We start from the raw sequence: 21,943 nt of genomic DNA, 5'->3' as shown, positions 1-21,943 counted from the left end.
CTCTACGGGATTGGTAACTTCAGGGTGACCACCACACCCAGAGGACATCAGGGCCACACGTGTGTCCCCTCTTTTGCAGGCAATGTGCCATGGCAGCCCTGAGGGATGTGAAGCGGTACCTGACGGAGGAGGCCGGGCAGATTGCGGTGAGCTCCCAGATGTGCTCTGGGGTTTGGCAGCTGTGCCAACCCCAAAGGTCCTCTGCAGTGCCTTCTCTGAGGAGGGGCTCTCTGGGAAACCAGGCTTTTGTGGTGCCAATTGAGATCTTTTGCTTTCAAAGGTTTTTGATGCCACCAATACCACGCGGGAGAGGAGAGGGATGATCCTAAACTTCGCCAAAGAGAATGGGTTCAAGGTTGGTACCATGGGGCTGATGCCTGCATTGGGAAGTCCACTGTAGTGCAGAGTTGGTGTCTCTTCTTTCATTCATGTGTTATCCTCATGCTGCTCCTGTGTGAGGGAGATTTCACCGCTGGGTTTGATTAAAAATATGAAACTCTTCCTTCATTCTCTGTACCGAGCCGTGGGGAAGGAAAGGATGGGAGCGGGACGCAGGGAGGAGGCTGGGTTGAGCAAGGAGCTGGCTGAATGTTACAAACCTTGCTGGTGGCTTTCAGCTGAGCTTTGCTTTGCTTCACAGGTATTCTTCATTGAATCTGTCTGCAATGATCCCAACGTAGTTGCCACCAACGTTATGGTAAGTGTGGAAGTGTCCTGCTTTTGCTTTCCCTCCATAGAGAGGTAGGAATAGCAATGACCTTCACAAGCTCTGGTCTTCATGGTGGGCTTTAAATACCCTGGTACCTGCTGGAGGGACAGCACAGCATGGCACTGGCAATCTAGGAGGTTCCAGGGATGTGTTGGTGACTTCTTTCTCCAAGGGACAGCACCTCTCCTTGTTTGCTCTCTGTTGCATCTTGTTGTCACCAAGAAGGGGCTGGTGAGGAGCTCCAGGGCAGCCTGTGCTGCAGTAGCTGTGAAGTGAGATGTCAGGAGAGCTGATTTTTGCCTGGAGTATCGTGGGATAAAAAGCCCAGGAGGGAAGAGAGGCCCAAGAAAACTGGTTCATGGTCAAGGATCATTTTCTCCAAGTTCAGCTGTGATTTATTCCCAGCAAAGGAGCAGCCATCAAAAATGCCAGGATGAACAAGGAGCTCCTGGACAAACTCCAACACTAAAAGGAAGCCTACAGAGAGAGGATGGAAACAAGGACAGGCAGCCTTGGAGGAATACAGGGATTGTCTGAGCAGCCAGGAATTGGGTTAGAAAAAACAAAACCCTGACAGAATTGGGGGACTACAGGTGCAGTCTCACCTCAGTTTTGGGAAGATAATGGAGCAGATCATCCTGGAAACTCTGCTGAGGCACATGGAAGATAAAAAGGTGGTTGGTGACAGCCAACATGGCAAACTGTGCTGCCAGCCAGGGGCTGAAGAGTGTCTTTTGCTCCTGCTGGGAGCTGTTATCCCAGTGACCAACTTTCTGAGAGGTTTCATACAGCCTTTTCAACAACAAAATGCTCAGTTTGCTACTTTTTTTTTTTTTCCCCAAGCTGGATTTTTTTTTGAGGATTTTAATCCCTTTATTTGGAAACTAATGCTTGAAGGGTGAGAAAATCAGCTCCTAGCTGAGCATGGGATTTTGCTCCACAGGGAACTGCAGATGAATGGTGCTCGTAGTGCTGGGATCAGTGCGGAAAATACACCCCAGGCCTGGGATGTTGCCACATGTGTTGATCCATTGTGTTATCCTGTTGGTTTCAGGACTGCTTGTGAAATTACCAATGTGTAATGCTGCTGTTCAACCACAAATCTTCAAACAGCCTGTTAGATTAGTTCAGGCAGGACTTATTCTGTGAGGCTTGTGGGTATTCACACTGCCTGTTTCTAGTGTCTTTCAGCCCAACAGCTTGCAGGAAATAATGCACAGAAAGGGGTTGAATGTTGCCATCCTACTGTCCTGCTGCTGAGCTGGGATAAGCATCTTGCCTATGTCCATGCACTTCCCTTTCTCAGCTTGAGTTTGAACTTGATGGGGTTTTTTTTTTAGCCATTAGGAAGCTCAGTTTTCCTGCTGTTGGGTGGTGAGTGCTAGACCACCTCTTGGGAGAATGGGAGCGGACTGTCTGTACTAATCAGGCAATGGTTGATACCAAATTCTCCCACCTGACGCTTGGTTTTGGGTTTAATTTGCTGCTTTTCTGCTCTGCGATGAGTGATGACTATAAAGTACTCATCACTGAGTTTCAGCTAATCACAGGATCTTGGCAGGACTTTGAAATTCCAGATTAGCATTGTCTGGCTTGGAAAGCTTCCTAACCTCTCCTTGTGGCATGTTTTTTTTTTTTTCTGTTGCAGGAAGTCAAATTGTCCAGCCCAGATTACCGGGACTGTAATTCCACTGATGCCATGGAGGATTTCATGAAGAGGATCAATTGTTACCAAGCCAGCTACCAGCCCCTCGACCCTGATGACTATGACAGGTAAAAGACCTTGGCTTCTGAGCTGCCTTGAGCACCTGCCCTCTCCCAGGAGAACAGCAGTGAAGGGTGGAGCTGTATTTCACTTTGTCTTCAAACGCCTGACTATGCTAGAATGATTTATGGCCAGGCCTCACCTCGAATCCAGGCCTTCTATAGGAAAATGCTGGTTTCCCCAGGCCCTGTGGCAGGGAAATGGGCACTGATGCCTTCCCAGTGTTCTAAATACAAAGGTTTTGGGAAAGCACTTGAGTTTGAGTGGTTGAGGTGCTTTTTTTTTCATTGTCCCAAGGGACTGCTTGGCTCAAACCACAGGATTGAGCAAGCCCTGTGGCTTCTGCCTGGTGGTTGTGTGCCTTGGAAGAGCTTTGCTGTCCTGCCTGACTCTAGAGCAGGCACCTCCCGGCCTCTCCACTGCTCACAAACACCTCTGTGTGCCCTGTGTGGATTGTCCCAGTCCCGCTGATCCCTGTCCTGGGGAGGAGCATGTTCCCTGTTAGTCCTGTTTAATCCTCTTTACTGCTGCAAGAGGGGAGGGGTGGCGATTACACTGCTGCTATTCATCTCTCCATGAATCCCCACTACCTGTTGGCTCCCTGCTGAAAATAGCCCGCAGGAAATCCTTTGAGCTGGGTGATTACATGGGCAGAGATAACTCACAGGGCTGCTTGGGAGAATGACTGTCTCTGTCTGTCCCCAGGGAACTTTCTCTCATCAAAGTCATCGACGTTGGCCGGCGGTTCCTGGTCAACAAGGTTCAGGATCACATCCAGAGCAGGATTGTTTACTACCTCATGAACATCCACGTCCAGCCCCGCACCATTTACCTCTGTCGGCACGGGGAGAGCGAGTTCAACCTCAAGGGGAGGATTGGAGGGGACTCTGGCCTCTCCAACAGGGGCAAGAAGGTGAGGGAGGAGGAAAATGTTCCCCTCTGGCTTCCAGGAGTGATGTGGCTGTAGTAGATGCTGTGTCTTGGGTTAAATGCATGTTTGATGACAGCTGGGCTGCTGAGGGTCCATCTGTAGCTCTTGGGGATCAATGAATGTGTGGCTGCCCTTCCCCTGAGCAGGAGGCTGATCTTTCTGCCTGTGAAAGGCAACACTTAGTGGGAAGTAGGGAAGAAGGCCCATTGGGAAGCTCTGGACCAGGAATCAACCTCATTTTTTTGTATGTCCCACAGTTTGCAGTGGCACTGAACAAATTTGTGGAAGAGCAGAACCTGAAGGACCTCAAAATTTGGACGAGCCAGCTAAAGAGGACAATCCAAACAGCAGAAGCTCTCCAGCTGCCCTATGAGCAGTGGAAGGCACTCAATGAAATTGATGCTGTGAGTATCTGTACAACCACAGCAGCTGGATGGGGCTGGTTGTTGCTTAGCAAGAGAAAGTGAGGTTTTGGCTGGCTGTGCTGATGCTGTTTGACTTGAGCATGTCCAGTAACCTTGTGCTTGTCCTGCCCTGGCAGGGTGTGTGTGAAGAAATGACCTATGAAGAAATCAGGGAGCAACATCCAGAGGAATTTGCTCTGCGTGATCAGGATAAATATTATTACCGTTATCCTTCTGGGGAGGTAGGTCTGCAGAGACACAGGACTTTTACTTTAAATGTGGCCTTTTTTTCCTCATTCTGTCCTCTACTCTTGAGCAGAGGAGCAGTGGGAGCTCCAAGAAACTAGAATTAAAAGGGCTCATGTTTACCTCTGCCTTGAGCTCTTGTGAAATCTTGGCATATGAAGATCTCAATAAGAAATATATCACTTAACAAACAGTCCCACTGACTTTATAGCAATTCAGTAGGGAAAAGCCTCTGGAGGTTTTTAGTCCAACCTCCATCGTTATATCTGCTCACAGTTTTGTGCTGCCCTAATTTTCTTTCCTTTCATTTCCAAAAAAAAGTAATTTTCGCCTTGTTCTCATTATGATTCCCTAAGGGTTGGTGGTAATATATCTGTTCCTGGCAGTCTGCTTTCAGGGGGTGACACAATGAGGTGGGAATTTGCATCAGTTCTGGATGATACTTTCGGCTGTGAATTGAGCAAATTATCCCCAAATTGGAAGTCATGCCCATAGACATTTCAGAAAAATCTTTGGAGATGTCCTCACGACCCTGTATCTAACAGAAGAATATGTGGGGAGTTCAGACACCAACTCTGGGTGTCTGGGGCTCTTTCTGGATGCCTGTCATGGTTTTTATGAGGCCCTTCAAAACCCTGGGGTTTCTCAGGTTGCTCCAGACTTCTCAGAACTTTGAAATCCTGTACCAAATCAAATATCAAGATGATGGAGAGGCTCTATCTTCAAAGCCCTTGTTGCTTATGTTAATTAATTCTCCAGGCCTGAGCTGTGATTCACTGCGATGTGAACGGCTCTTTCTCTAGGAGTTCCAGAGTAGCCTGGGGATGAGGATTTATTTGTTTTTAGCAGTTTGCTGGCTTACTGAGAGACATGAAATCAGGAGGTGTACCAAGACAAGGACTGTTGCTTCTTTGGGATGCTCGTTGCATTGATTCCATGCCTCATCTCCCTTCCCTTCTTTCCCAGTCCTACCAAGACTTGGTGCAGCGCCTGGAGCCAGTCATCATGGAGCTGGAGAGGCAAGAGAACGTCCTTGTCATCTGCCACCAGGCTGTCATGCGCTGTCTCCTGGCCTACTTCCTGGACAAGAGTGCAGGTGAGCTCCCCGTCTCTGGGAAGAGGATTGGCCCTGCTGGAGGAGGGATGATGTTACAGCTCTGGGGAGACTGTGCTCACATCGTGGAGAGTGCATCTCTTTGGTGTGGGATGAAGGTGTCTGAGCCTGCCTCTGGAGAGGAGGTGGGATAACCCTCCTGCTTTGCTGTCTCTGCAGATGAAATGCCCTACCTGAAGTGTCCCCTGCACACAGTGTTGAAGCTGACGCCGGTAGCCTACGGTGAGTGAGACCTTCCTAAACATGCCAGGCGGTTGACTGGTACCTCCTCCTGAATCCAGGCTGCCTGGGAGAAAAGCAGGGATCTGTGGTGGGTGCTTGGTAACATCCTGTGCCTGCTGGGCTTGCTGATCTGTGTCTTTGTGCTCCTTTCTGCAGGCTGCCGGGTGGAATCCATCTCACTGAACATCGAAGCAGTCAACACCCACAGAGATCGGCCCGAGGTGAGTGTTGCTTTTCCCTGGAGCTGTCCTTTGGTGTCCCCCTCCTGTCCCCTGTGGTCAGCTGGCAGTGGGAACTGCCAAATCATGCCTGGGGTGGTGGGCATGGGGAGATTGCTCAGCTGGGTGCTTGGAAGTGCTGCTGGAAGACTGGGAGCATCAGGTGTGTTCTTGCTCTCCAAAGTCGTGGCCAGTTGAGGGTTTTCCAAGGGAAAAGGGCTGTTGCATGTTCCTGCTTCCCAGTGTGTTTGCCCAGGGAAAACTCCTCCCTGGTCTCTGACTTTCACCTGCACGGTTATCCACTCACCCGAGCAGGAAGTGGAGCTGTGGATGGAGAAGGTGACTTCTCCCAGGTCTCCCAGTTGGCTGGCAGAGCCCAGGCTGGATGCTTGCCCTCCATCTGCCTCTGAGGGTCTTTTTCCTGGTATGCCCATGGCTCTCTGTCATTCTGCAGGGTGGGAGGTGGCAGTGCTGGGCTGGGGATGCTCTGTGGAGGAGACCCCTCCTGTGGAGAAATTCCTGTAGGGTTGGGTCTGTCTGCCCAGTGCTCCACTGGAGCTCAGAGGCCAGAACAGGAGGATTCCAAACTCTGTGTCAGGGCTGGGCAGCCACCCAGAGCGGGCCACAGGGACCCTGGCAGCACCCATGTCCCAAGATGCTGGGACATTTCCAACTTGTGCTTAGTGGTGGAGCCCAAAGTGGTGCTGAACAGTCGGGGCTGTCCCCTTTTGGCCCACATCTCCATTCCTTTGCTTCCCCTGTCAGGTGGCAGCACCTGAGCTGCCTGTCCCTCCCTGCAGCTGTGGGGGGAAGCCAGTCCTTCCCCCTGCATGTCCTGCTTTGCCACCCTCTCTGGGGATGGCAGCGAGGCCTTGGGTAGGACAGGGTGAGGCATGTGCCAAGTGCTTGGGTGCCCCTGCTCAGCTTTGCCTCCATCCCCCCTCGCTTGAGTTGGAGCTTGGCGTGGTGCCGACCCTCGCTGGCTGCTCTGCTCCCATTTCCCAAATCTTCCTGATCAGTCTGGCCTGGCTCATCTTCCCTCTTCTTGCTTTCACTCCTCTCTGGGTGGAGGGACCAGCTTTGAGGAGGAGACCGATGGTACCTCTGTGTCCTGCAGAGTCACTGCTTGGTTGCTGCTGGGTGTGTTTAGCTACCTGTAGTTACCTTTTTTTGGTCAGGTGAGGAGAAAATCTGTCTCATCTGAGTGCAGAGACTTTTTTTTTTCTCCCCTCCCCTTCTGTGCTCTTAAGCATTTTGCATCAAGGGTTTCTTTTTGTGCCCAGAGACTTTCAGTGCATCCTTTGCTCATTGACAGTGACTGTGGGGAAAAGTAAGAGGCTACTTTACAAAAAAAAAAAAAAAAAAAAAAAAACCCAAAAAAACCCCCAAAAAACCAAAGCAACTTGCTTCTATTTTTTTTTCCTTTATAACTGTCGCCTTCTTCCTTTTTCTTTATTTTGCTTTATTTTTTTATATTTACTTTTATTTTCTTTGTCTCACTTTAATTTAGGAAGCAAAGAAGGGACCTAACCCGCTCATGAGACGTAATAGCGTTACCCCTCTAGCAAGCCCAGAGCCCACCAAAAAACCTCGCATCAACAGCTTTGAGGAGCATGTGGCTGTTTCTTCTGCCCTGCCAGGCTGTGTTCCTCAGGAAGTGCCCACGCAGATGCCGGGACAAGTTAGTTGAACTCTTTTTTTTTTTTTTTTTTTTTTTTTTTTTTTTTTTTTTTTTCCCCTTTTTTTTTTTTTTTTTTGGTTGTTGTTCTCGTTGTTTTATTGTTTGTTGTCCTCCTGTCACTCCTGAAGCTGAGGAGCTGCTTGCACTTGTTGTAACCTGTGCTGCTGTCTGAGATGCATCTTCCTCCCATGGCTGCTGTCCCTCCCTGCCTTGAGTCACTGTTGATCCTCTCTTGGGTTTTGAGAGCGTCATCCACTTCCACCAAGCTCTAGGCTGCATTAATTTAGTGCCTTCACCATCCAGCATCAACCTTCTGAGGGATCTCCTCCCTGGAGTGAGCAGGAACAAAGGGCTCATGCCTTCCCTTCCCTCTGGGTGTGCTTGGCTCTGTTGCAAACCTGGGCATGGCAGTAAATCAAATGCTCTTGTGCCTCTCTGAAGGAGGAGCTGCTGCCAAGACTCATCTTTGGCTGGAAGGGTCTCCTTCATCCTGGAGCTGCAGGCAAAATGGACCAAAATTGAGTAGAAGGTTCTTGGTGTGGTGAACCCGGGTGAAACCCTGTGGGTAGCTGCCATGGTGCTCATGTGTCCTCTCCTCTTTCACCCACCCACGAAGGGACAGGGGAAGAGAGGCCTTGCTTGCTGCTCACTTTGCCAGGCACAAACCCCTCTCCTAAGGACTCCTATATAATCTATAGGAGCCTTTGCCATGCTGCCCTTCCCACCAGCTGCCTGTTGGACTCGCTGTCTTGCCCAGCCCCTCTCCCTGTTGTCTGTGTTGGTGTGATGTCCCCCTCCTTGCCCAGATCCCGGGCAGGTGAGGAACGGCTCCATGCTCCACCACTGCTCTGCTTGGTTGCTGCTTTGCACGGGCCTCCCAGGACAGCTGGGTCTGTCTCAGCTCCCAGGGCTCTACTTGGGCTGGTTGAGCCTCACAAGAAACCTTTTGCCAGCTCTGGCTGCCCGGTGCCCCTCGCTGCTGTCCACTGACCTCTGCCTGGTGTGGCACGGAGTTACTGACGCCTCTCTCTGTTCTCTCTGTCTCTCTGCAGCCTTTACTAGGGAAGGCATGCCTGTAAGTACCTTCTTGCGTCTTATTCCTTCTTCCAACCCTTTTTTCCATGTCTTTTGCCATCCTGCTGGGTTGTTCTGTTGTTGCAAAATCTGGACGTGGTGTGCATTTCTTGGAGTTAATATTTTGCTGGTTTGTGGGGGGATTTGTTTTAGGAAAGGTAAAGAGGAGACTGTAGGTGCTGGTTTGTATCCTAGCTGGATGGAATGTCCCAGTTTTGTTGTGAAATTAAGCAAATTATGACTTTCACTCTGATGCCTGTGGGCAATGGTATTGTATTTTCCTGGAGCTGTCTCCTCTGTGATAGAGTGTTGTACTCTAGGTGAGAGTCCTGGATGCTCTGTCTTTCCTGAGGGCTCTGAGTTGTGAGTGATGGTAGCAGAGAGGTATTTGAGAAGCTTCTGACCTTCTCAGGAATGTGTTTTCTGGAGCTGGATGATCCTGGGACTAGCCATCTGCAGTTCTGCAAACTTGGATTTTTGGAAACAGTCAGCCTAGATGTTGTGGGCAGAGTGAATAGAAATTGTCCTTCTCTAGCTCTGTTAAGAAAGAAAAACATCTTGAGCATTTGATGCACTAATTATGAATAATCAAGGCTCTGGCAGTTTGGCTTAGGGCTGTTATATCCCAGAGTAACAGGAACAGGGACAGCTCCTGGATAACTTTGAAGCCTTTGGACTTGATTAAACGTGCTCAGATGCCTTTTCAAAGACTGGGAAGACTTTGGGGCTGAGCTGATACTGGGTAGTGTCCAGGGGGTCTTTCTGCCCTCTGAGGGCCAGTTCAAATCAGCCTGTGAGCATCCCTGGCTTGGGTTGTTCTGTGGGCTGAGGATGGAGGGATCTGCTCTAACATGGCCAGGCTGGAGCTCAGTCCTGCTTGCCTGTAGCACCTTTTGATTCTCATATTTCTTCCCCTTTTACAGTAATAATTTTTGAGTAAATGGAAGTTAGGGCTGTTGCACTTGGCTTTGCTGGTGGATGGGTTGGGTGAGATCACCATGTAGAGGTTGAGTTGCTCAGCATGGCCTGCATGCCTGTGATCCTCTCCTTGCTGCTCGTGGCCACTAAAGCCCCTGATGAAACCTGATCCTCTTGGGTTGCTCTGAAAGAATTTTGGTTTTTGTCCATCCTCCTCTCCACCGCTTTCACATCTGCATTGTAACAAAAGGCACTGCATGCCTTGGTGCTGGCTGGGATACTGGAAACACACTCTGGTGTTGAGTTTGGGAGATGGATGTGCCAGATTTTGCTGGAGCAGGCAGTGATGGTTTACCCGTGCCAGGTGTAGGCTGGCAGCAGCAAGTTTAAAATCTCCAGCTGCTGGGAGCCTGTCTCCCCCTCCTAGTGTGGGACTTAAAGGCTGCCATTGTGGGACCCACAAGGACATGCCAAACCCAAGGCTTGGTGACATTCACACTGCTGTTAGCTCTGAGTGACCGCTGTCTTGTACATTGGTTTGTCCCTCACTGTCACCACCTGTGTGGGGCTGGCGAGGTGGAAGGTGCCTCTGTCACAACTTGCATCGTGGGCCTGGGTTGGTAGTGGGAGCTTCACTGCATCAGCCCTCGCTGTTGGGGTCTTGACCCCCATCCAGGAGGACCAGGGGACACCTGGAGAGGCTGGGGATGTGGCTGAGTACCTCAGAGTCCTCCTGGCTGTGGGATTGAGCCGACTGGGGGCTGTGGGACTACTTGGCGTGATGATTTATTTTCCTTTTGCTTGCTTTGTTATCCAAAGTGCACTTTTGAACAGTCACCTGATTGCCCCTCCCTTCTTCTTCCCTTCACTTTTCATGCTTAAAAAGAAGACCCGTTTGTCACTTTCTCAAAGTTTTCTCTTTGCTAATATTTCCAAGGTAAATGGCTGTGGTGCATGTGGCTTTTCCTAACCCTCCTCCTGTCTCCTTAGACAATAGAGAGAACAGCTCAGCCTGCTTTGCCTTGTAGCCTGGCTGGGATTCCTGGTGCTTATAAGAGGCAGCTTAGGTAGTAAAAGCATTAAAAAACCCCAAAAAAACCCAACAAACAAAAAAAAAAAACAACCCTGCCAAAAACCAACTAAACAGAGAAAAGAACAAAACAAAAAGGAGAATCTTTCCTAGCTGTTTCCTGGTCCTTTTTCCCCCTACCTTGTTTCATGTAGTTCTGTGAGTTGGGAACTGTCCTTGTGGTCCCCTGGGCTTTTTGTGGAGCAGATCTCTCCTGGGGGCTGCTCCTGCTTGTGTGTAGCTGGTTGTTGTCTCTGGTTTTGTGGTCCTCACCACGTGCTGGTGGGTGCCTGTTGTCATCACTCTGTACCAGGGCTGTGTCTGGAGCATCTCTTGGGCCCATGAGACCTCATGGAGTGTCACCAGGGGAGTTGTGCTGCTGCTCCACCACTGGTGGTGGGTGGTCCTTGGCATAGCCAGCGGGAGCTGCCTGTTCTTGGCATTGCCAAGGATGGACAATGACCTCGTCCTTGGCAGGCAGGGGGGACACTGCCCACCCTCAAGGGGAGCAGGAGAGAGATGTTTAATCGGGCTGCTTGAATGAAGAATGTGGTCTCCTGTCACCCAGTACTGACCAAAGAGCAGCTTCAGAAGTGCAGACAGGGTGGGGTGGGAGCGTTGTGCTGGGTTCAGCTTGGATTTTAGGGATATCTAAATTCTAAGCCTGTAATTAAAGCCAGGCAATGCTTGAGGAGGGGCTGAGTAGTGAGTCAGTCACCTGCCTCTCCTCGGGTGGGCAGTGTCCTGTGCTTTGTAGTGACCCGTGCGTGGCTTTGTCCCCTTGTTCACGCGTTCCCACAAGGTGCTGCTGGGCCAGAGCCTGACCCCAACACCTCCTTCCCCTCTCGTTCCAGAACATGAGCAACTCCCAGAAGCCGTCGTGACTCCGTGGGCACCGTTGTGAGGCCGCCGGCGCCGCCAGCTTCTCATCCCATCGCCATTCCCGAAGCTTGCTTCCAAACCGGTCCCCTCCGGCCGCGGCCAGGCCGACCCTCGGCTGGCTCCACTCACGCTGCCCGTTCACCCGCAAGATCCCGCGCTGCTGAGCGGGGAGGGATGCAGGAGAGCGGAGGAGGAGCCCAGCTCCCTCCCGGGGTCACCACCAGCCCTTCAGGCTGCAGCGTTTGCTCTCCTCTCCGGCATCCTGTTAGGTCGTAGCGAGCTGTAAAGTGCTTCTGTAGGTGCACAGGAGTTTAATTTTCTTCTCTCTCAGTGGTTTTGGTCTTCTGTGTAGGTGATTGGTGCCCATCCGTCTCTGGGTGGGGTGTGTATATATGTGGATGGTGCGGGGTTAGTAGAGAAATAGGGGGAAGGGGGTGGGTACAGGGGTTTTGCATTTTTTTTTTTTAATTAATGTTGTTAATTACTTTTGAATAAGCCCCTAACTTGCTGTGCTGCAGTCCCTCACCCACACTACAGCTGGTCACACATGCCAGCCTGGCTCATGCAGATCTGTGAGCACCAGGAAAGCAGCTGTGTGAGCTCTTTCACTGCAAGAACTGCTGGGTTTAATAAAAAAAACCAACCCATTCTTTCACTTTTTTTTTTTTTTTTAATCAACATATACCTTAAAGGGGTTTGCAGAGAATGTAGATCTGCTGCTAAAACTGGTTGAAAGATGCAAGCAGTGCACGAGGAACCATGCCAGCAGGGGCTTGGGTGATGCTTTCATCTTGGGGAGCACCCAGGGATGGTCTGTGTTCAGGCATGGGTTGAATTTTGGGGAGGATGAGCACTGTTTGAAGTGCTGTGCTGGTACTTCATCTCCCCTTTCTTCTTTTTCAGATGGAAGTGGAGGTATTGGGAAGGGTTTGAATCCCTAGCCTTAGATGCATTTTGTAGACACACAGGTCTCATGGAGGTGGCCAGAGATCTGGCTGGGTTGCAGGAGTCCCAGTCTGACTGCAAAGAGCCACAAGAAGGGACAGTTTTGTCTGTACTTTTTAAATTTTATATATACATGCACACATTGTGTGTGTGTGTATATGTGTATACTTAGAAACTGCTTGGTTTTTGCACTTTATTTGTGGCAGAAGCATAACTACTTTATTTTTTTCCTAGTTGTGCCCCTTGACAGGGGAAGCCTGAATACAGGCAACCTTTTCTGTTTGTTTTTAATTGTATTTTGCATGCTGGAAATCTGGGACTACAAAATAATAGTAGTTGCAGTGTTTGAGGTGGGGGGGAACAGGGTGAGGACCTGACTGACTCCATCAGCCAACTCCCAGTGGTTTGATCCATAAAGATCCCTTGTTGGCAGCCTGTCCCAGGCTGGGACACAGCAGTTAAAAATGGCAATTAACCACTATTGCTTTGTGCGAAAATCTGTGGATTTTGGAAATTTTTTTAGGGCTTTGGGTTGGGTTTTTTTTCCCCCCCACCTATATGCAACATCTTCTCCATGCCCATCTTACAGATTTTTTTTTTTTTGAGGTGAAGGCAGCCACCCCTCCTGCAGCACTAGGCTGGGGAACTGGAGGTGGGCAACCCTTTGGATTCATCCTTCCCATGCCATTCCCCAGGACCCTGTGCAGGGAGCACCATCCCCAGAGATGGGATCGGAGAGGTTTGGTGGAGAGATGGTCTTCCTGTGAGCGTGTGCGTGTTTTGGGGGGTGGGTTTGGTCTGTTTTTTCACCTTTGGGAAAAGGTGAACCACAGTGCCTCGCGCTTCGGCCCCGTGCTCGGAGCGGCACCGACGGCGGGAGGGCTCTGGGGCCACGCTCAGCCCGTGTGCCACGGGGGTGACAGTCCTGGCAGTGCCCTGCCTGTGTGAGCTTGTGCATATGTGTATCATATTCCTGTACAGATAAAACAAAGAACACTCCCCCTCCCCCCCCCTGCTTTATTTCTGTTTTAATAGCCTCATTAAAAGCAGACTTCTCCCCTTGTGCCCTGGGTGGCAGCTGCGCTTTCGGTTTCTCTGCCTTTCAGATAAATGAATGTTTTGGGGAGGCCACTCACTTGGCTCTTTTCAACTTCCTCCTTCTGTGGGGAGTTTTTATCTCTCTCCTCCTGCTGCTGCAAAAAGATAAGCCAGCAAATACAAACATGACGTCTGGCTGCCCCGAGATCAATCCTGTACACATGTAATTGCACGGATGTTTTGGTGTGTATTTGTGTGTATATATATAAATATATATATATATATATATATATATAAAAAACCAAAATGGCCCTAATTTTTCATCCTTTAGTAATAATAGATGTCTCAGTAGGTCTACAAAACCCTGAAATTCGAACATGGTGTTTTTTGCAGCACTGGGAAAACTGCTCTCTTCAGTTCCTCTTGTGCTAGAGGGCTTGGTGTGATGGTGTCAGCCCTGTGCCATCACAACTGCCCCCAAAAAGTTACTGTCCATCTTTTTGGTTAACAGAGCCAAGGACTGGGCAGTTGATGCCACAGCCAAGGCAGACTGGGAGAGAGGACATGTCAAATCACACCAATGATTTCTTCCCCCACCTTTATCTTTTCTCTCTCTCTGGTTTGTTTTCCTTTGTGATACTTGAATTTATTTTTTTAATTTTTTAAAATAGCAAAGCACTTTTTATTTATTTAATGTATACTGCAAAGCTTGGAGAGAAGGGTGTAGTTACTTGGGACTACTTTCTTTTTTTTTTTTGATTTGTGGTATGTTAACTGTTCTGTACATACATCTGGAATAATTGCCTGATATAAAGCTGTGCCAGCTTAAAAACAGGATATGCCTTTCAGAAATTTGTATATTTTGCAGTTGCTGGACCAATAAAATACCTTGTTGAAATACAGATGTGATCTGGTTCTTCCTTGTGTCAGAAACCAGGCTCTCAGGCCCTAAGGGTCACCATGTGCCACCCTGTGCTGCCTGACACATGTGGTCCTGTGCCTTGTAAATAAAAACTATCATAAAAGAGAGATTGTGGATGCTCCATGCCTGGAAGTATGAGCTGAAGGGGGCTTGGAGAAGGTGTTTTTCAAACCATTCTATGAATTCCACAAGTGTTAACACCTACTTAGGACAACCAAATGCCCCCCAAGCTGTACATGCTCCATCACTCTTGAGTAGAAAAGTGATGTACTGGGACTTGTCCTGCCTAGATCTAAATCTAGGGTGCAAATTAGGCAGGACTAGGCATTTATTCAAACCTAGTTTATTTCTTGAAATAAAATATGTGCGTGCTAAGTGAAGGGCTGGACAAGAGCTGTGCCCTGAGATAAGTGCTGTCTTTGCCCTGAAGGCAGAAGAACAGCTGCCGCCTTCAAGAAAAGTTCCCTGTAAACCTGTGTGTGGGTTTTTCCTTAATTAATTTAATATTAATTAATTGTTCCAGAGAAAAAGTAGAAGAAGGCAGAGAAAGGTGTAATTTGACATGATTTTTGGGAGCACATCTTGAGTGGATGCTTCTGTGATTAGAGGCCTGTCCCACTATGGGAGTTGTAGCTCTAGAAGCTTGTGGGGAGCTAAAGGGGCCAAAATGTGCAGAGTGCTGTGCATCCCAGCTCAGCTCCGTGCTTTGGCTCCTGCTGGTGATGTGCAGCCTTTGCTCTGCTCTCCCCTGGGCTGGCAGAGCCTCTCAGGCCTTGCTTTGGGCCAGAGCTTTTGGGGTGCACAGGGATCATCTCCCTTCTCCCAGTTGCTCTGTGCTCCAGGCCATCTCACCAAGGGGGGTGTTCTCTTATTTTAAGTGTGATTGAGGCATCTGCAATAATATTTTCTGGGTGGACATGCTGAGCTGTGAGCTTGTGGCCATGCTCATCCCTGCGTGCATCCTGAGGGCAGGGGTGCCCTCGTGCTCTCTGGGAAATCCAGCAGCCACAAGATTTTAATTTTTTTTTTTAGCCTTTATTTTTTATCTCTAGCCACCTGGCTGTCTCCTTGAACCAGGCAGAGACGAAACACTTGTTTTAGGGCAATGCATGCAGCCTTGCACCCGCCTCACAGGGAGTCCTGCAGGGGCTCTGATAACACCTCCAGCCGGGGTGGGCTGAGGTCACACGAAGCCACAACATCAGTGCAGCTCCCCTGCCCTCCCCAGGGCAGGCAGGGGCTCTTTGGAAGCCCTGATAAAACCTTGTCCTTGTGGGAAGAGCATGGGGGGAAGGTTTTGCCTCCCTGAGAATGGCTTTGGGCAGCGTTTCCAAGGCATTTTCTGTAAGAAAATGCCCCCAATCCAAAAATCTCTTCTATTTTCCATGTGCACGATGGGGCTTGTGTCACACCACCCCCAAGTAAGGGAGGGGAATCAGGTTCCAATGCCATCCCAGGCAGCAGCATCCTTTCTTTTTCTTCCATGTGATGCATTCTGTAGCAGCATCCCAGAGAGGAGAAGCTCCTCGAGGCAGTGCAGCTTTAAAGGTTATACTCGACAGCAGGAACATTTCCCTGCTCCCAGTCAAGTCCCATTTTTATTAAAAAAAAAAAAAAAAAAAGGAATAAACCCCCAGCTCACTGCTGGCAAACAAGGCGAGAGAACTTGTGATGGCTAAAAAAAAAAAAAATAAAAAGGGCAGGCCAGTCACGCTGGCTGACTCAGCTCTGATTGATGGCTCAGGAATGTGTCTGGGATTAATTAAACCACGGGCAAACCTTTACAATGCAACACATTGGATGAAGCACAGCCGGCACCGGCTCACCTGCCTCCGGCTGGGGAGTGACTGTCCTCACGGCATTGGATGGGGTTTTTCTTCTTTTTTATCCATCTGTGAGAAAAAAAGATAAAAAAGAAACTGCTCTTTTCGGGAGTCGCTTTGCAAGGGGCTCTAGTAGGAATTAATTGCAATATTTCCAGGCGTCTAGATGCACTTGTGCAGTTTTGCTGCAACCAAGACGTCCCTGGGAGGAATATATTTATGTTGAGATGTGGCATAAATCATCTCCCCTTTCTTCTTTTTTAGACAGAAGTGGAGGTATTGGGAAGGGTTTGAATCCCTAGGCTTAGATGCATTCTGTGGACACACAGGTCTCATGGAGGTGGCCAGAGATCTGGCTGGGTTCTAGCTCTGTGTAAATCAGAGTCTTGCTGCTCCGTGCCTAAACTCTGCCAAAAGTCAGGGTTCCTTCCCCATCCCCAGGGAAGCCCGTGTTGCATTCATGGTTAATGGAAAGCTGCGTGGTTGTGAATATTTTTCCCTCACATTTCCCTTGTTTGTGTGTCCAACTGTGTCCTCTTTGAGGCTGAGTGGAGTGGGGGGGTAAAAAAAGTGTATCAAAATTGAATCTATTTGTCAGCAATGCTGGAGGACACTACATCATGTGGATGGAGGAGCAGTGGTAAGAGTCAACACCAAAAGCATTGACACAACCCCATAAACCTGATCTAGCTGAAGATGTTCCTGCTCATTGCAGGGATGTTGGACAGGAGAACCTTTAAGTGTCCCTTCCAACCCAAACTATCCTATGATTCTATTCTAGGAAATTAATTTACAGTGCCTACATCTCTCATGCTCCCCCTGGAAGTGCCCTGCTGTGTGGTCCACCCCCAGGAGCTGTGTCTGCTCTGGGGAGGACGTGGGTGTACCCAGCAGCTCCAGCTCAGCTGATGGTGGGCTAAATGCCTTGAGAGGTCTTCTCTGGATGTTATCTCCCACAATCCTAAGGAAAATCTAATTTACACTGTGACAACTGAGTCTGGTGAGCTTCAGGGCAAGCCAGATAAAACCCAGCTGATGAATCTGTCCACCCAGCTTCCTGCACAGGGAGAGGATTTTTTTTCCTTGCTGATCTGAGACTCAGATCTAACATGGCCTGAAGGGACAACATTCAGGATCCCCCAGGCTTTATGAATTGCTTCTCCCTCTAGTAGAAAGTGCAGACTCTGATACTGCACCCACTCCTGGCCAGACACCAGCAAACATTATTTGATCTTTAAGAGGTATCTGAGTGCTCTTTGTAGAAGAAGCTAGAAGTGGGTGGCAGCAGAGGTTGTGACCAAAAAATGCAGCTGAATTAGAGCTACAAAGAGAAGCAGTAATTAAGACCTAACGAATAATTACCATGGGGGAGGACAGCTCAAGAATGAGCACAGCCCCAAATCCAGATATTTCTAGCTGCAGCTCAAACCCCACAATTAAGCTGTGATTTTGGTCATTATGAGGAGGTATTTCCAGAGCTGGGTCTTGCCGTTTGCTGCCTTCATCCACCCAAATGACTGCCTGAGCATCAGCAGAAGGAAAACCCAGCATTTTGATAAATGTCATCCAAACCAGACTGGAGAGCCTGTGTTGGATGCCTCCACCAAAGCTGGGTGCCAACCTGTGGGCAGAGCTGGAGATGAAGAGAGGAGAAGGCTTTCTGGCGAGCAGGGGATGTGTTGCTTTAGAGGTTGGTGGCACCTAAAAATATCGATGTCCTCCTTTGGGAGTCCCACCGTGCAAATGTCACCTTGCATTTCTCTGGTTCTTGGTCCATCTCTACCCACTCGTTACCCCAGGGCACTGATCCACCAGTGGCAGAGGGGGACAGGAGGCTGTGGCTCTCACACAGGTCACCCCATGCACTCTCTGCTGCAGGCACGCTGTCCTTGGGTGTCCCCTCACACTGTCACCTGCATGTCAGGGTCGTGATCGTGCTCATGGCTGATCTCCTTCCTGCCTCTCCCACTGGTGCTGCTGCAGGGACTGTGACTTACCCTGGCAGTCCAGGGCTGCTCTTTTCCCTTTCAGACAGTATTAATGTCACCCTCTCCCATCAGTGACACCACGGTGGTGCCCTGACTCACTCACTCCTCCTGCCAGCCGTGGTTCACCTGTGACAACTTCAGATGTGCTCTCCTGCCACACATCCCCCTTAACCTCTCTGCCTGCCTCATGCTTCAGCATTGTTTTGGTATTTTGTCCCAGTCTTTCCTATCATCCATTTGGGCACTTTCTCAATGACATCTTTACACCACCATTGGTGTGGATGAGCCTTTTTGAAGTCACTTGGTACAGGGAGGTTATTATCTGGCTATAAATTACCCAGCAAGGACTGGCTGCTGTATAAGCAAGGCATAAGAAAATAATAAAAAGTTTATATTCATCATAATTAATTTGTAATAATGACTGGGATGCCTTTCCAGACTTGTTAACTGGTTTATGGTGAATATTTCTGAGCATGGCCACTGCACTAAGCCTCTTTTTTGGCACAATTTTGCCCGTGATGGGTTCTGTTGCAGAGGGGAAAGAAGTCCACCTGCATCCCTTAAATAAAATCGCTTGCAGGAGTCAGCAAACCCTGGAGAGAGATGGGACTGGGAAGAAAGTGAATTAAGCCAGAAAAGTTGTAATAAAGGGTTTGAAGGACTCATGGTTACAGCTGGCTGAAAACCAAGGATCTCGGTTCACCAGAGATCTTCTTTTTTAAACGTAAATAAAAATAAAAATACCTTCCTGTCCAAATGGGATGGAAACTGATATTTTTCAAAATTTCTGAAGCTCTTTTTGACCTCATGAACTGACATATCATTTTCCCTGTTTTGCCAAAGATGTTTTTAAAGAAGCGTTGGCCTTTTTTGAAAAAAATATTCCCTTGTTGGAAAACCCTGCACTGGAGTAATGCTGGGGGAAGAAGAACCACTGATGGGAGAATGGGGGTGACCCTTTATCACTCATTGATGATGAAATGAGGTTTTCACTGCCCTTGTCAGGCACAGGGCTGGGTGCCCACCTTGCCCACCCCCAGGCACCTCCTGGGAGACCCAGCAGAGAGGAGCAACCTTGGGAATGCAGATGTGACCCAGCGTGGTGCCTCTGGCACCTCACTGTCATCCCTGGAAATGCTCTCAGCAGCTCTGTCAGCAGTGCCCCAGACAGGGAGAGAGGCTGGGAGGTCTAGGCCGGAGCACAAAGCCCACCTGTCTGCCCTTGGTGGTTTTATCACGGGTATTAATTACCTTCCTATCTGCTAAGCTGATCTGAGCCTGTCTGCACCTTCCTCCCGAAGCCTCTCCTAGCAAAGCTCTGCTGCCCTGTGCCTGCACGGCTGCCCCAGGGCCGGGAAGGACGGGCTGGAGGCTGATTTAGGGCTGTCAAGGTGTCAGCCAGCCCGGGTTGGCTTTTTGCCTCGGCTGTGAAGCTGATTTTCCCGCAGAAAGGCCGACTCAGCAGAGCTGGGAGGGTTAAGCTAAGCCAGGCAATGGCAGGGACGCCACCGGGTGAGCCCATGCACGTGTTGGGCTTGGCTGATGGGCTGCCATTGCCACGGTTTGGTTGTGTGTCTGAGACTGTAATTTCAGTGCTGCAGCTCCTTTAGAGGCCTCTTCATTTCTTTTTCCCCCCGACAAATGCAGCCTGGGGATCTGCCTCTCAGGTACTTCCCGACAGCAGCGCAATGCATTGCAAATTGTTTCCCTTTCTGGGCGCCCTGGAGGGTTGGTTTTTGTGCTAGCCTGGGGGAGAGGATTTGGTTTCATGGCTTGTCTTTGGCACAGCCAGGATTTTTGGAAAGTATGATGTTTGCCAAGAGCATGCAGGAGCCTATACAATCCCAATGTCCAGCCCATCCACCGGCTGTGGATGGAGTCCTCATGTCTGTGCATCTCTTGCAGGCTATGGATCAAAGCTGTAGAAGTGTAGAACATCTCAGGTTGGAAGGGACCCATGTGGATCATTACATACCACTCCTGGCTCCTCACAGAACGACTAAAACGAAACCATCAGTGTCAAAAGTGCCAAAAGAAACACATCAGTGCCAAAAGAAACACAAGCAAAAACGAATAAACACCAACTGTCCAGAAAATCAGTGTCAAAAGTGCTAAATGAGCACAAACAAACTGTCCCTGCTCCAAAAGGGGATGTGTTTGCCCTTGTGCAAAGCTAAAGGGAAATACTAAGCAGCTGCCAAATTCCTCTATTGTTTTGAAGAGCTGATTTGAGATAAACAGCTGTGGGATCCATCTCTGGAAGAGGTCTGGGTCCAGTTTTGAAGGGTGGAGTCCAAGGCCAGGCTGCTGGGAGATGCACTCTGATTCACAATCCCCTCATGCCTCAATAGGTAATGCCATAGATCAAGATACCTCAGGATAAGGAAACATTTACTGGGAGGGCTTAGGAACAAATCCACCCAAGGAAATGGACCTAATGGCTGTATCAGAGTCAGGCCTGGTGTCCTCGGGTGAACTGAATGTGTTTCAGACAGATCCCATTAGCTGCAACCCTCTCAGGGTTATCATCACCTCTGCTGAGACAGGGTACAGCACTGAAGCCACCAAAAAGTGATGTATTCCAGGGTGGAAATCCAGTAGCATCCTCTTCTAGGTAATTAACCAAAGGGCCCAAGCAACTATGTACAAAAAGCAAATTACTGTGTATTGGTCATGCCTGCTGTAACTAAATCTGGGTTATTTATAGCCACTGGCTGTAGGAGCTGGCTGGGATTATTTATAGCCACTGTCTGTAGGAGCTCATCCGAGCAGGCAGGGATCATAGCAGGGCTGTGGCTGCTGGGAGAAGTCATCTGTGTTTAAGGAAGGCTGGGAATGCAGGCAGAGCCATGCAGGATTCTTCTGGGTGAGCTCTTTTTCGGAGATGAAAATGTTGGTTTGTCAAAAATTGAAGCTCTCCTGCATCTACATGCCAGGCTGTGTTTATACTGGCAAACCAACAGGGTCAGGGCAGGGGTCATCAGTGCATCAGTGGAGTTTTGGTGTGTCCCTGGTGTGTGGCCTGGACTAACCAGGAGCAGTGCAGGGGATGCCAGGGCTCAGGGATGCAGTCACATTGTCCCCATCACCCAGTTTGGGTACCTGCATCAGCTGGGGGTGTCTATTGTCCAAAGGTACTCTCCCAAAATAAATCAGACTGCTCAAATCAGCTCCTTATTTGAGGCACACTGAGAAGGATCTTGACCACAGGTGCAGCCTGTGGACCACAGGGTTGTGTGGATTGTAACCAGAGGGTCTGTGAACAGAGCTGAGGGCAGCATTCTGCTGTCAGGGGGGCAATAACCATGATGGATGAACTGGGCAGGACTGGGAGCAGCTGCAGCCACATGAGCATGATTCACTCCATGGCCACACCGTGCACAGCCCCAGGAAAGTCCCAACACTCAGAGGGAAGCTCCATCCCCACCACTTGCACATAGAAGGGGAGAGCTGTGGGAAAACACCTGGTTTTGCATAGTTTTGGGGCAGAGGCACAAAATATTTCCCCCTTCAGCTGCCAGCTCTGGTTGTTGAACCACTGGAAGTTGCCCCTTGTGCTGGTGTCTGTATGTGTGCAAATCACCCCAAGGCAGGTCTGGCCTTGATAGACAGAAAAGCTGTATCTTTATTATTACTATTATCAATGTTGTCTTTGTTACTATCACTGTTGTTATGTCTGGGAGTGGCATGAGCTCCTCTGCACATCTTGGGAGCCAGGAGGTCAGAGAGGGATCCAGAGCGTGGATTCAGGATAGATCTGTTGGAGCTCAAACCCTGTGTTTGGTTTATTTGTCCAGGAAGGGTCTGACAGAAGTGGTGAATTGCCTCATTTCTCACTCTCTGTGATCCCCTGGGGTACTTCAGTGATTCCTGGAGGGATGAATTTCTGTTAGAGCCTCTAGGAAGAGTCACACAGCCACCTGGATCTCCATCAGTTTGAGTCATGAACCGGTATGGGAAGAGATCAAAACCAGGGCTCAGATGTGGAGCCCAT

At 49.4% G+C, this 21,943-nt stretch overlaps 1 protein-coding gene across 7 annotated transcripts in view; it reads left to right on the top strand.

The window, feature by feature from the left end:
* Window positions 1-14,118, top strand: part of PFKFB3 (6-phosphofructo-2-kinase/fructose-2,6-biphosphatase 3) — a 39,523-nt gene extending 25,405 nt beyond the window's left edge. For 3 of the 7 annotated variants that reach the window (XM_053943372.1, XM_053943369.1, XM_053943367.1), the window contains exons 4-15: window positions 80-146; window positions 281-355; window positions 641-697; window positions 2,358-2,482; window positions 3,180-3,387; window positions 3,663-3,809; window positions 3,947-4,051; window positions 5,022-5,151; window positions 5,329-5,391; window positions 5,548-5,612; window positions 7,120-7,290; window positions 11,206-14,118. In XM_053943372.1, coding sequence (XP_053799347.1) covers window positions 80-146; window positions 281-355; window positions 641-697; window positions 2,358-2,482; window positions 3,180-3,387; window positions 3,663-3,809; window positions 3,947-4,051; window positions 5,022-5,151; window positions 5,329-5,391; window positions 5,548-5,612; window positions 7,120-7,290; window positions 11,206-11,235 — 1,243 coding nt within the window. In that variant the 3' untranslated portion in view covers window positions 11,236-14,118. Of the gene's footprint in view, window positions 1-79; window positions 147-280; window positions 356-640; window positions 698-2,357; window positions 2,483-3,179; window positions 3,388-3,662; window positions 3,810-3,946; window positions 4,052-5,021; window positions 5,152-5,328; window positions 5,392-5,547; window positions 5,613-7,119; window positions 7,291-8,342; window positions 8,370-10,168; window positions 10,224-11,205 lie in introns of those variants that run through there. The other 4 variants (XM_053943368.1, XM_053943374.1, XM_053943371.1 and 1 more) reach the window with 4 other exon arrangements.
* The last annotated feature ends 7,825 nt before the right edge of the window (window positions 14,119-21,943 follow it).

The sequence above is a fragment of the Vidua chalybeata genome, chromosome 5, assembly GCF_026979565.1.
Source record: "Vidua chalybeata isolate OUT-0048 chromosome 5, bVidCha1 merged haplotype, whole genome shotgun sequence".
NCBI classification, from domain to species: domain Eukaryota; kingdom Metazoa; phylum Chordata; class Aves; order Passeriformes; family Viduidae; genus Vidua; species Vidua chalybeata.
This window is presented reverse-complemented; position numbering and strand designations above follow the sequence as displayed.